The 13948-nt window shown below is 40.2% G+C and overlaps 1 protein-coding gene and 1 long non-coding RNA gene across 19 annotated transcripts in view; one reads left to right on the forward strand and one right to left on the reverse strand.

The window, feature by feature from the left end:
- Window positions 1-13948, reverse strand: part of MYO18A (myosin XVIIIA) — a 462365-nt gene that overhangs the window by 207599 nt on the left and 240818 nt on the right. For all 17 annotated transcript variants that reach the window (XM_089683011.1, XM_089683012.1, XM_089683010.1 and 14 more), the window contains 4 exons: window positions 10579-10738; window positions 8442-8628; window positions 6092-6329; window positions 291-400 (listed from right to left, as the gene is read on the reverse strand). In XM_089683011.1, coding sequence (XP_089539137.1) covers window positions 291-400; window positions 6092-6329; window positions 8442-8628; window positions 10579-10738 — 695 coding nt within the window. The remainder of the gene's footprint in view (window positions 1-290; window positions 401-6091; window positions 6330-8441; window positions 8629-10578; window positions 10739-13948) is intronic.
- LOC149457955 (uncharacterized) overlaps window positions 1-13948 on the forward strand; it is an 86752-nt gene that overhangs the window by 51510 nt on the left and 21294 nt on the right. The window lies entirely within an intron of this gene.

The raw sequence follows: 13948 nt of genomic DNA on the forward strand, positions 1-13948 counted from the left end.
CAACCGAATCAAATGGCACTTTGTACCATGTGATCTGGTGCAGGCAAACGCGCTGCACTTGCGACCTTGGGGTGTCATTAACTTATTATTGACACTCACTGCAGCTTGCAAAGGGTCTGCGCTTTGAATGCAGTGTGAATCACACGGGAATGGACAGCTCGTTCCTGTGCGATTCCAGTGTGGGCATAGAGTGAACCTGCCTTCAATCAGTCCCTAACTGTCAATGCCTACAACAATCCTCACAGCTGTACTCATAAGTATTAATAAAATACACTTGCATACACACTTACCCTTTTCTCATCTGTCACAATGTAATTACGGCCATGCTTTTTGGTGAGTTGAGGAACCAAGACATCAAACCTGCGCCGGAACTCACAGAATACCATGTGATCAGGATATCCTGCACAAACAGAAAAGAAAAAAAATAAATAAATAGCCATCCAGGGCCACATTTCAATACTGTTGTCTCCTCTGCAATAAGGACCTCTTGGGAAAACTGCTGCAAACAATAGCTTAGAATGCTGAACATTTGTGTCCATTGAGTACGTCATGTACAAATTCTAGCATTAACGCCATGTTTAGTGACTAAATGGTGTAAACAGCAAAACTCAGCTAAAACAGTATTAAATAGCTTCTGCTAAGAGTTATGGAGTTTATTTTGTTTCTGTTTTTCAAAAAGGTAAAGTACCTTACATAAACACCCCCCCCCCCCCCCAGTCCATTCTATGGGTAATTTCCTGTGAAAGTCTGCTATTATTTGTTTTACCTATACAGAGGCCTGAAAACGATAATGTAACAAGCTGGAACGTGGTCAGGGTCATGTTTGGGTGACTGTTTAGTGTCTACAAACACACTGCAAACAAACCGGAATTCGATTATACGTGAGTTTGAGGCGCTGAATGTGATTGTATATGTGTAATTAAATCAAGCAATGAGCTGGTTATTGAAAAGGGAGCCTCTAGTAGCAATTGTTTGTGAATTCTACTTCAATTGATTAGCAAGACCCTGTCACTTCTTTTCTGTCTCCTAAGTCATCTCTCTCTATTGACTGTTAAAACATTCAATGCCAACTCAGGAGGAGGCTTGTATTGATTCCATTGCTGAGATGCGAATTGATTTTTTTTTTTTTTTTTTGGAGGGGTGGGGTGGCTGTTCCTTTATTCAGTCTAGTTCTTTCTTTTACATAAAAGAGAACAGAGCCTGCATGTATATGATTTAAAGCTGAACTTTAGTAAAACAACTAAATACACAGCTGGAAGACATGAATTTTAACGGATAAGTTCACCTTTTAAAAATAAATAATAAATGCACATTTTCTGCATTTGTAGGAGCCTGGAAAGCATTGGATCTGTGATCAGCAGATCTCTGGTGCAGTACAGGAATCCTGCAGACTGTGTAAGCAGTCTGTCTGTACATCATATGGGCAAACAGTTTCACATTGACAGAAAGAGTCAATGAACTACAGCAATGCTCAGCAGTGTCGGGTTAATTCATTGAGAACTACAAGCTGACATCTGCAAAGGATGTCGGTACTTGTAGTTGACTAATTCACAGAACTCTGTGAATGAATAAAGTGGTCATCTGGGTGGAGCCCTGTACAGACATGCTCTTTTCAAAAAGGTGACAGCGGAAGTGACTGGGAAGATTAGTGTGCTGCTGCTGCTCCTTATTAAAAAAAAATGGGGGAAAAGTATCTATCTATCTATCTATATATATGCACAAGTGTTTTACCTTTCATTTCTGTTTTAAACTGAATGGGTTGTTTTACAAGTTGAGGGTTTACATATACGTGAAAGTAATTATATTACTATAAATGATCTGGTTCCTGGGTAGGCAGCTTCTACACCCCAGAGGATCTCCACGGTCTCCCTGGCTTGTAGTGTAATATAGGAAACTGACATGCCACACCCCTGCTAAGTGATCCAGATACAACTTAATTCCAATAAAAGTGAGGGGAACAATCAAAAAAGTATCCATCGTGTTTCTGGGGTCCAAGAACAATCTCTCCATATGGGCTATATTGTCAACAATGTGAAAAGACTAAAAGTGTACTGGACCTTTAATGTTGTTTTTTGCAGTGTGATTGCAAGTACAGGCCTTGTCAGCAGCCGGTGTTGATCCGCCGTAAAGTTTTGAATACTTTTAAGATGGTCCCCCTGACTTTTATTGAAATAAATTTGTATCTGGTCCTCATAGCAGCGGTGAGGTGCTTCAATTTCCATTTTTGTCACAGTGTACTAGTATTATCACCTTTGCTCAATGAGCAACTCCTTGACTCAGAAAGGTGGTGAGTTAGATAATAATGGGGTTGTCATATGTATAGGCTTCTAATCAACTTGTAGGAACAAGCAGATTATTCAAACATTCTCACCCAACATGCGCATTCACTATTAGGTGGTCTTCCCATAATGACATATAAAAAAAGATTTGCTTGTTATTACCCACCATACATGTATGTGACTCACACTAATGTGTGAGTACCTGTATACTTTATCTTTTAAGAAGCAGATAATAAAAAGCACTGGCTGCTTAAACATAATTACTGATCAGTATCCTTGATGTTAGTATGACAAGTGGACTTAAGGGCAAATAATTTAATGTTGGCACAAGGATTTCGAACAAATGCAATAAGAGGTGTCAAAGCTTTTGCTATAAAGTTTTCTCAGAAGATCGCTGGTGCCATGCAGGTCACCTTTCACATTCTGTACGAGCAAGCACATACTTACTGACAGGAAGTCTTAGAGAACTACCACGGCGCTGTGGAGCGCCGTGATAGTTCATTGAAAATTACAAGCCAACAGCTACAAAGGCTGCCGGGACTTTTCGTTTTTCCAATTCACAGAATAGTGTGAATGAGTGACGCGGCTGGGCAGGCGGAGCGTTATTTTTAAATTGTGACAGCTAGAAGGGAGGAGAAGATCCCCTGCTAGTTGTCACAGTGGGAATCGGGGGGTGGGGGCCGGTCCAATTGTAACATGCTACGCCCTGAATATGGGTGTAACATGTAACATGTTATGAAAGGTGAACTTATCCTTTAAAATAATGGTTAGGCTCAGGTTAATCTTCTGGGCTTAATTTAAAGTTAAGGTTTAAGTTTGTGGCTTGGGTCGAAGTTAAAGGTTAGAGGTTACAGCAAGGAGTGGATTCTGTATGGGACTGAAATTTTTGAAGATGTGACAATTTTAACTTTGATATCTGTATAATAAATATTACGTATCAAAGACAAAAACGCCTGTTTCTTGAAACCAAAAACGAAGGCAAAGGCTGATCGATACACATCAATTACAGTTACGGCATTTTGCATGAACCCAATGCAAGGATCTAATGCAACTATTGTCAACCAGGGTTCCATGGACCCCTAGGGTACCTTCAGAAGTTGCTAGTGTTTCCCTAAGCTGTGGCTGACTGACCTACCATTGCATGATGTCTGCACAGTTTTGAGGCAAACGCCACTTTGCAAAGTCAGCAGCATTACACCAAAAAGCTTTTTAGCTGTTCCAAAGGGTGTCATTCTGCCCAATACTGTAAGGGGTGCGTTGTTCTTGCTGACCACCAACGTAAGCAGCATTGTTGCCACTGACCCCCAATGCGGTGGTTTTAGGTTCATTGAGACCTAAAATTATTTTAAGGGTTCCTATGGGACAAAAATGTTGAGAAAAGCTGAGCAAATGACTGGTTTATCTCTGCAATACACAATAAGAAAATATAAAATCACCGTTCCACTTAGTCTTCTGATGTTATCAGTACATCTGTTGTCACAGTCATTTTTATCAGCAGAAGTTTGACTCAAGGTATGAGCACTTCTCAATTCTTCATATTTTGGTGAAACAGTCATGATCCCAAGATACTTCAAAAAGCATAAGATAGGTCTTCATTTTATACAACTATGGGCGTGTATCTACCTATCTGGGCAAAATTCAGACAGACCAAGCATGGGTTGTAAATTTAAGAGGAGAGGTATTCAGACTAGACAGAAAAAAAAAAACACAGTCTCCAAAAGCTATGACAAGAAATCTATAAAATGTTGATCATTTATGCTTGATAAACCTATTACTTAAAGCAGAACTACAGTGCATCTGAGGACCACAAACCAAAAATGCGATTTAATTCATTTTGTAATATTCAAAGCAAACTGCCCCATCCATCCATGCTTCCATGCTTTATTTTGCTGAGAAATCCCTTTGAAAAAAACCCCTAGCATTTCTGGCTGCGGCTATCTTAAGTAAGGGCAGATGCAGCATTCACTTCTTGAAATCCAGCTGCCCTTAGTTCAGGCATGTAGGCAGGAGGGTGTGCTTAGATAAGAACCACCCCTCCTCCTGGGTCATACTCCTGGGTTGTATGACATCATTTGCCTAGACATGGAAAGCAAGAAGTAACTGAAGAAATTAAAAAAAAAAAAGGTTTAAAACAAGTAAAAATGATATACTCTCCTATCTATTGGCTAATGATAGTAGCATAAGGATTAAAATAGTCAATGCTTATAGAGTGATGTTCTGCTTTAAAGCGGTACTAAACTGCTTAAAAAAAAATGCCCTGCAAGGCGATTGCATAATGTGTTTGCATCACATACAAGCATATTATGAAATACTTACCTTAGAACGAAGCCCTCCAGCGGCGTGCTATCACCACTGACAGGCCATCCGTTTTCACTCCTCTTCCTTCTGGGATGATGGGCTGCGGCAGCTTGAATGGCCAAGCCATTATGACGCCACTCCCGCACATGTGCGTGGGAGCAACAGGCCACGGCAGGGCTCTGAAGGAACGGCACGGGTATGCTGTTCCTTCAGACTGCATGTGAAGGCTGTCAAAAAGAGCAAATATCTCCTAAACAGTGCATGTTTAGGAGATATTCATTTTACCTACAGGTAAGCTTTATTATAAGCTTACCCGTAGGTAAAAAACAAATTAAAAAAAAAAAAAAAATCACAAAACGGACTTTACTACCGCTTTAAGATTAATTTAGTGCACTTGCTTCAGTGCCAAATCTATCTATGTGCTCTGCATATTAAGACCACCAGAGAACTGCAGGAACAGTGCACTGTAATCTGCTGCTTTTTTAGGTTAGAGTGATTTTTGCTTCCTAGGTTGCCTTAATGCACCTGAGAAAAAAGAAAAACTTCTTTATGGTATGTAAGATCTACTTCAACCCAAATGTTTTTTTCTTAGCTTTTGAAAGAGTAGAAAAGACTTCGTCCTATTACAGTTTTTAAAAGAGAACTGAAGGAATGGAAAATAAGCAACATTTATACTTGCCTAGATGGTTGCAGCATCCGACGCTGCAGCTGTTCCCCCGCAAGCTCTACACTGTAAATTGAGTGATCAAAGACCGCTAATAATTAGGTCTGCTCTGAGCACAGAGCAGCGACTGTCAGTTGCCTCCAGAGTCACTTCGCAATTACCTGTCAGCGACATCACACAGTGGTAACTGTGCGCCACCTCCAGAGGCTGAGCCAGCTGCTGGTCAGGAATCTGGGTAGATCCCAACATTATTGTCAGGATCCCTGCAGAGCCTGGACAAATTCTCTGACTTTAGCCTGCTGTCAGCTGAATCTGGGTCACAGGAGTGCAGAATTAAGTGCATTTCTGAGACCCATAGGAAAAGTATGGCTGAAAGAGCTTTGGCCATACTTCTCCTTTAAATTGAGGAATTTTACTCTAACTTCCTGTTCTGACACTAGTCACTGGGCCAGGAAATGACAAAAAAGAATCCAAAAGCTGACCTTTGCCTACTTGACTAAAAACATTGTTTTAATGTCGTCTAAGCTGTCATTTGGGAAAATTACTCCCGTTTGCTTGTCCACCTTTTTGGCTGTTGTGTGTAAATCACACGACAGGCTTCATCAAGGTACTAATCTTTGGTAGATAAACCAGTAAGCATATATGCAATTTAACAATTTGTCTGTAGTCTTACCGTGGTTGGCATTCAACACCAAACTGTTAGAGGTGTAATGTTTTAAACAAGAATGGTAAAAGTTTATAATTATGAAACATGAATAGAAAACTTTTATATTTCACAACTTTTTTTTTTTTTCTTAATCCAGGTTTTGGAACCATTTATAATTTTATTGTCAGGATTCATTGTACTCACCTTGTCTGTACATGTGTAGAGCATCCAGAAGCCGTGAACCCCGAAGCTGAGCCCGCAAAAGTGGGACATCAACTTGCATAAGCTCTGCGTCACATCGCTCCCCAGATAGGTCTGACTCGCTGGAGCCCACTCTGGCAGCCGAAACTAGTCGCACATCGCTGTTAAAAGCTTCTACTTTGGGCACAAAGCAGTAGACAAAGTGGATTTTCGACCTTTTAATAGTGTCAATAAGGGCATCCTGCAAAAACAAAACAAAAAAAAAAACAATAAAGATTTGTGCATCTATAAGCAACATACAATAAATATCTTTTTTCGTAACTCAAAAAAAAAAATAAAAATGAAGAATTACAGCTACTGTATTTTGTCTTATATCTGTTACTTCAAGCATAGTGTGGTCTATGTTATATCTTCAGCACAAGCAGTAGTTAACAGAGAAGTTGTGCATTTATTCAAATGTACCAATTAAAAAAAAATCAATTAATGTACTTTGTAGAGAACTAAGTACCCGAATCTGTGTTGAGATTTGCTTTTTGCAATCCCCTTTACAGCAGCACTTGCACCGATAGCGGAGGATCAGCACTCTCAGCCAATCAGGGGTTCCACTGCATTGCAGTGTGCAGTCAGTTTAACATGGAATACATTAGCAGGAAGGGAAAACAGGGCTATACTGTCCAGTCACAGGCTGCGATGGGCCCAGAAGCAGATATTACTTATCTGCAGTGTAGTTTACAGAGAGGGCTAACACTGCCTCTACTGTTTGGCATATGTGCCTAGTTCACAAGACTCACTGAAGAAATATATATATTTCCCACATAAACAGTTGCATATACAGTATGTATTCCAACTGTAATGAACCATTTACCTGGATCTGAATCAGAGCTACACTGCTCTGAAGTCTGTTTCATAATTTAGTTTTTCCTGTAGTTTAAAGCTGACCCTCCAGGAAAAGGGCAAAATACAATACAGAGATTAAATGCATAGAGTATATGACAGCTGTTTTATATTTACAGCCAATTCTGATATTTACACAGCTTTGCCAACCAGCACAGCCGGGTGGATTAACACCAAATTCTCTGTTAAAATGACAGACTGTAAAAAGAATGCAGAGGTGTCCTTTGTCCACCTCCAGCCTGCTGACAAAACAGTGAATAAGATGTAGAAGACGGAAAAGGTTCTCTCTCTACTTGCTCTGCTTTTTACTTCTATTAGCATGTTCCTGGTCAGTACATTGGTATGCAACAAAACTAATTGACTCCCAGTTCTGCCTAACCCTCTCCCAGAGAGATTTTGTATAAGGGACTGCACAAGGTTAATACCAAATCTAATTCAGGTTAATTTAAAGTGATATTAAAGGAAATTTAAAAAAAAATAACAAACCTGTTCTATTTACCTGTTCTGTGCAGTGATTTTGCACAGAGCAGCCCCGATCCTCTTCTGCTTGGGTCCCTCCCTCCTGCTGAGTGCCCCCAGAACAAACAGCTTGCTATCGGAATCAGAACACTTTGTGGGAAGCCCAAGCAGGCTCGCTCTCAAGCCGCTGTTCTGCATTTCCATTCATACACAGAGCTGCTGCTCAGCCCGCCCCGTTCTCCCCACATTGGCTCACTGGCTGTGACTGACAGCCAATGAGGAGGGAGAGTCCCCAGAGAGCCAAGGCTCTTGTGCACATTACTAGATCACGTTAAGGCTCAGGTAAGTATTAGGAAAGCTGCTGCACACAAAAGGTTTTTTAGCTTCATGCACTGAATGCATGAAGGTAAACAAGAAAAAACTTGAGCCTTAACAACCACCGTAAAAAAAAAATAAAATGAAAGGTGCACTTAATGATCTATCAACCTGTTGGCACCGACCGTATGCAAATATGCAGCCTTACGGCATATCCAAAGTAAACACATGTGTCAAGAGCAAGCGCCCTGCGCACTCCCGGCACATTTACCGGCAACTCACGGAAAGATTCCGATCAATACTTGCGATTGTGACCTTTCCAAACATGTGACAGCAAATCACGGCAGTCACATGACCCTAAGCCCCGAATCATTGCCCAGCGTCACAAACCCCTTAAAGGGCTGGGAGGTTCCGGCATCAAGGGGTTAATGTTGTTGTAGCTGCATTCATCTACCAACATGGTTACATAGAATGAAAAAAAGAAAACAGAATAAATGCATTATTGTTTTTATTACTTTTTTTTTTTTTTTATGGATATGAGAACAAGATTGATCCTACTGTATAATCACCCCATAGCCTTCAATCATATGCAGGATTTGAATGAACAATGTACGGACACTAAAAGTGTACTTCTATGTGCGGGTAGGTTTGGTAGGAAGATGTTCCTAAGTTCACTCTCACTCACCACTTGAAGTTTAATTTGGATACATAGAGACTTCTTCTTGACAGCTGCCACTCCTGTAGTGAATGTCTTTCTCATGCTGGTGGCTCTCCGCAGGGCCAGCTGGGATCCTCCTTCTAGACCAGCCACTGAACCCGACAAGACTGTCGCTGTGCCTGTTCTACCAGCAAATAAGCTGCTAATTATTTTCCTGCAGGGAAGTAAAAGGCATACTGTTAGTAATGCATAACATTAAAACGATGACTGAAGGCACAACAGCTAGGAGACAGTGATAGGAGTTTTCTATCTCATATTTGTCAATATTACTGGGTTCAAATCCGGGTTAATACAGGCTCCGTGCTGATTCTCTCATAAATGCATCAACTTTGATTGGAAATTACCATGTTTCTTTGACTTTCCTAAGAACACATACAAAAAGAGGCATGGATGCTCGGGACAGCTTTGACCTAATATGGCCACAGTTGGTGGGAATGACTGCGTCCTTCTGGGTTCAGTGTGAAACCATTTTTGGACCAAACCTGAGCCCATTCTTATGGTGAGTTTCACCCACCACCTCTGGCCCATAGCACTGTAAGGTGGCCCCAATGATGTCACAAAGGAAACAAATGACATTAAAGTGGTAGTAAACTAGTTTTTGTGATTTTTACCAACAGGTAAGCTTATAATAAAGCTTACCTGTAGGTAACATTAATATTTTCTAAATGTGTACCGTTTACAATATATTTCATTGAGCAGCAGCTGATGAGTTCAGGGTCACATGTGCTCTGAAGGAACGGCAAGGCAACGCCATACTGTGGCATTCCTTCAGAGCTTTGTGCCATGCCCAGAGCTCCCAGTTGCATGCATGGGAGTGACGTCATTGAGGCTCTGCCAGTCAGATAGACGGAGCCAGCAAACCCGGAAGCCCCGTCAGCAGTGACAGGGCGCCGCTGGAGGGCTTCATTTTAAGGTACGTTTTTCATAATGTGCTATTATGCAATGCATACTAGCACATTATGATACTACCTTGAAAGGGGAAAACTTTTTTTTTAAGCTTCATCACCACTTTAATGTAACAGAAACAATAAGAAGAGTCTGTCTGTAAAATTTAACAGTGCTGAAGATGTACATCAAATATTTACACACATACCTATCTCACTTCTCCAAAAATTACATTTAAGGTGCAAGTCTACAAAAACCTGCAGGAGATTAAGGTTTGCCTACTGCAAAAAAGAAAATTAAGGCACAACTAAAAGCAAAATATTTTTTTAGTTTTAGATAAGAGTAAAGCCAGAATAAAATACCTATCAATTTTTATTGCTAAAGATTCACCATCTCTATTTGTCCTGTTTACCATTACATTGAAAGTATACATAAAAGAAAATGCCCAACTCTGAGTTGTCCCCAGAAAAGTAATATATATGGACAATCTTCTAATGGGGACACTAGTTCTGGTGACTTGGGAATTCCCTTAATTTGTAGGGATTTCCTCTCACTTCCTGTTTGGCTATGGGACAAGAAGCGAAGGGAAATCTCTTCAATGGGACACAGACGGCAAAAAAAAAAAAATCTGAAAAGGGGGTATAACCCTCCATTTCTGTCCATATCCAAAATGAAAAAAACAAAAAGTTGTGCCTATAATTCTACTTTAATAAAACCAAATAGAAAAGATCAGTCTTGAGCTTTTGCCATCTGGTGGGCATTACTCAGGACTGCAGCTTAGGTCTCTGCTGTGCCTTCTTGCCTTCAATAGTGAACTTTAACTTGAGGTCTAATCTTCAAGCCTATATTTGTAAATATATGGTTGCAATATGACAGACACACTGGGATTGATCTGCTAAAACTAAAGAGTGTAAAATCTGGTACAGCTGTGCACGGTTGCTAATCGGCTTCTAACTTCAACTTGCTCAATAAAGCTTTGACAAAAAAAAAAAATCTGACAGCAGATTGGTTTCTATGCAGAGCTGCATCAGATTCTGAACTCTCCAGCTTTAGTAAATCAACCCCACTGTGACATATTTAGGAAAGAACTTTTGATTTGTTGATTCTGCTGACAGTACATTATCGCCCATGTCATGGACAGTATCATAGTCAAGGCACATGAGAAACATCCCAGGACAAAATAAAGGATTAATGAATGAATGGTAGTCATGAAACTAACTTTTGTGAGTCTTGCAGTAAAGAAGCAGCATTTTGAGAGGCAGGGTTCTGTTTCACATAGTTCAACCAGCCTGAGGCATTGTACTCTACCCAATTTGTTCCATAGCTGTGCCCCAGTAGGAAATGTCGTTCCTTATTGCTTCGGAGCAATGGTTTCTTACCTGAAAAACATTATTAACCTGATAAGAAATACCGCAGATTCTTTACAATTGCTTCAAAATACTGTAAAAAATATTTGTATTAAGGGACATGCAGTGATTATATAACTTGAACATGAATTGGGGAATATGACTATTTATGGCAATTCAGCTTTTGTATTCACATACATTGATAAAAAAATATATATATGTTTATCAGCTTTGAGAAAAACTACAATGGCTGTGGATTCATTACCATGACTAAAGTTTTTGGGTTTTTTTCAAACAAACATGTCGTACTTACCTGCTCTGTGTAATTGTTTTGCACAAAGCAGCCCAGAATCTCCTTTTCTGGGGTCCCCTGCCATCTTCTCCATCTGCCCCCAGAGCAAACCAATTGTGATTGTTATGGGGACAGACGTGCAGGCTCAATCTTGAGCCAGGCTGTGTGTCTATAGAGGCACCATAGTGCATCTTGAACATGCGCCCCCCTTCCCCCCAGGCCCCCTCCTCACAGGATTTGACTGACAGAAGCAACAGCCAGTGGCTTAATCCTGTAAAGAGAGAGAAGGGAGAAGAGATGCTGCAGATGAGCACAGCGCTAGAATGAGATTAGGCTAAGTATTTAAAGTTGAGATGAGGGGAGGAGCAACTTTTGCAAGGTTTTTTACCTTAATGTAGAGAATACATTGAGGTAAGAAGCTTTTCAAAATGTTTTTTGTTTTTTTCTATATACCCCGATTTAAAAACTTTTAATACATGGCAAATGATTCCCAGAGCACTAAAGGCTAGCTAATTAATCAACACAGCTGCGTGCCTTTTGTCTCACTTTGTGTATACAAAATTTAGGACAGAGCAATTTTAAAGAGAGGGGTCATATCGGCTGTGCATGTCAATTTAGCCATTTCTAAACTTCTGAAAACAGCAATGAAAGAATGAACATATAAATATGAAACTAATGCTCCACCTGCTGGCTCAAAAAGAGAATGCAAACTATTTATTTGCAAAATATAATTTACACTCACCGGCCACTTTATTAAGTACACCTGTGCAATTGTTTGGTAACACAAACTGCTAACCAGCCAATCACATAGCAGCAACTCAATGCATTTAGGCATGTAGATGTGGTGAAGATGGCTTGCTGATGTTCAAATTGAACATCAGAATGGTGAAGAAAGGGGATTTAAGTGACTTTGAACGTGGCATGGTTGTTGGTGCAAGACGGGCTGGTCTGAGTATTTCAGAAACTGCTGATCTGCTTTTCACGCACAACCAGCTCTAGGGCTTACAGAGAATGGTCCAGAAAAGAGAAAATATCCAGAGAGCGGAAGCTGGCGGGCAAAAATGCCTTGTTGATGTCAGAGGTCAGAGTAAAATGGACAGACTTGGTTGGTGCGACATTCAGATGGTAGGGTCAGAATTTGGCATAAACAACATGAAAGCATGGATCCATCCTGCCTTGTATCAACAGTTCAGGCTAGTGGAGGTGGTGTAATCGTGTGGGGGATATTTTCTTGGATCTAGCAAGAGTACCTATTAAAAGTGGCTGGTGAGTGTATATTTATTAAAAATGTATTTTTTTGGTCTTGACTAAAAGAAAAACACATTATGTACTATATGAACTATAGTTCATATATATTATATTATGTGAACTATAGTTCGTTAAGACATTGATCATTTTTTTAGTGAATGCTTTTAAATGAACAAGAGAATCTGGTTGGTGGCTAGAGGCAAAATAAAGTTCTGACTTCTGACACTGATAAATGAGGCCCCAGACTCTTAGCACAAGGCACTTAATGGTTTCAAGCTTTGTGGAAATGCCATGCTTTACACTGCAACATAAATGTGACTCCATGCACCAGAGACTCCAGCTGCTGCCATTGTCCAGGGGGAAGATACCCAGCCAAAAGAATAGCAGATCATTCATCAGTGACAGCCAGAATATTCCTCCAGGAAGATCATATGAAAAAACCTTAGGACTGAATCCAAATAAAATGATAAAAGCATAGGAAATAAGGACTGGTTGTCACAATGTCCAATCTGACAAATATAATATATTTTGCAACCAATAAGGAGTTCAGGAAGTGCATATGTTCTGCTTCAATCTATCAACAGGCTACCCTAAAGAGAACCTATTCTGAACGGGCACTTGTAATAGTTGTTACAGTGGTGCAAGCCTTTCTAGTCAGGTATAGGAATTGGTCCCAATATTTACTTACATGGTCTGCTGCTACTACTCCTCTGAAATTTGGCTTTTAAGATGGCATTGGACAGAACAGATGCAAGGCAAGTCTTTTGGCTTTGCTTCAGAAATAATCACAAAAGTCTGGGCAGAATGAGTGTTCTAGTTTAGGCTTTGAAGGATGTATGCAGAGGCACAGCTCAATACAACTCAGACTGTTCCAAAGCATTTTTTTTCCCAAACATGTAGGACTCTCAAGATCTGTTTGCCAGGCCTGCAGCTGCGCCAAAAATGTAATAATGACTGTCAAGCCATTTACAAACCTCAGTCATGTCAAACTGGTGCTTTATGGGTGGCATGCAGTCTTGCTGCCCATCTGTGGCCCACATAGGTTTAAGGACAATAAACAAAAATGCACCCTCAGCACTTCTCCAGTTTATAACATATACTTCAAATACAATTTTTTTTTTAAGCTAAATACTTCAGGAAATGCTTTATGGTCCCTTTCTCTGGTATTAAACATTGTAAGTTGTAATTCTTATGCTGAAGTGGGTGCGGGTACCTGTTAAAACCAGGTACCCGCTCCCCCCCCCCCCCAAAAAGTGACAAATGTAGCAACTGAGGTGGGGAGGCTACAAACAAGCAGAGCTTCTTCCCCTTTTGAGTGAAGTTCTGCTTTAAGGTAAACTTGCCAGTGCAGCAGACCCAAGCTGACAATTAAAATCTGAGTGTCCATGTGCAGCTCTGGAAACTTTCCATGCATGTCTGACCATCTTTTAAAAGCTGTAGCAAGACCAAGGCTACAATATCTAACAATGTAGAGTTGGGACTAAGATCAGTACAAATGCTCCTTTCTGGCTTGTGCTCTTCAATTAGTTTTCTGCATACAGCTAGGTTTACAAGACAGTGTACTTCTATACCACAAAAGGTTAAACAATTTCTGAACAGCAAAAAAAAAATGAATGGAAGTTGACAATAAAATGATTTTCCCTTATGATTTTCTTAGAAAACCAAAAGCTTTAAAGGGTTACATCCCCACCACTTAAACATCT

This window comes from Staurois parvus, unplaced genomic scaffold (genome assembly GCF_062004578.1).
Source record: "Staurois parvus isolate SC_StPar_1 unplaced genomic scaffold, SC_StPar_1.0 ptg000299l, whole genome shotgun sequence".
Lineage (NCBI taxonomy): Eukaryota > Metazoa > Chordata > Amphibia > Anura > Ranidae > Staurois > Staurois parvus.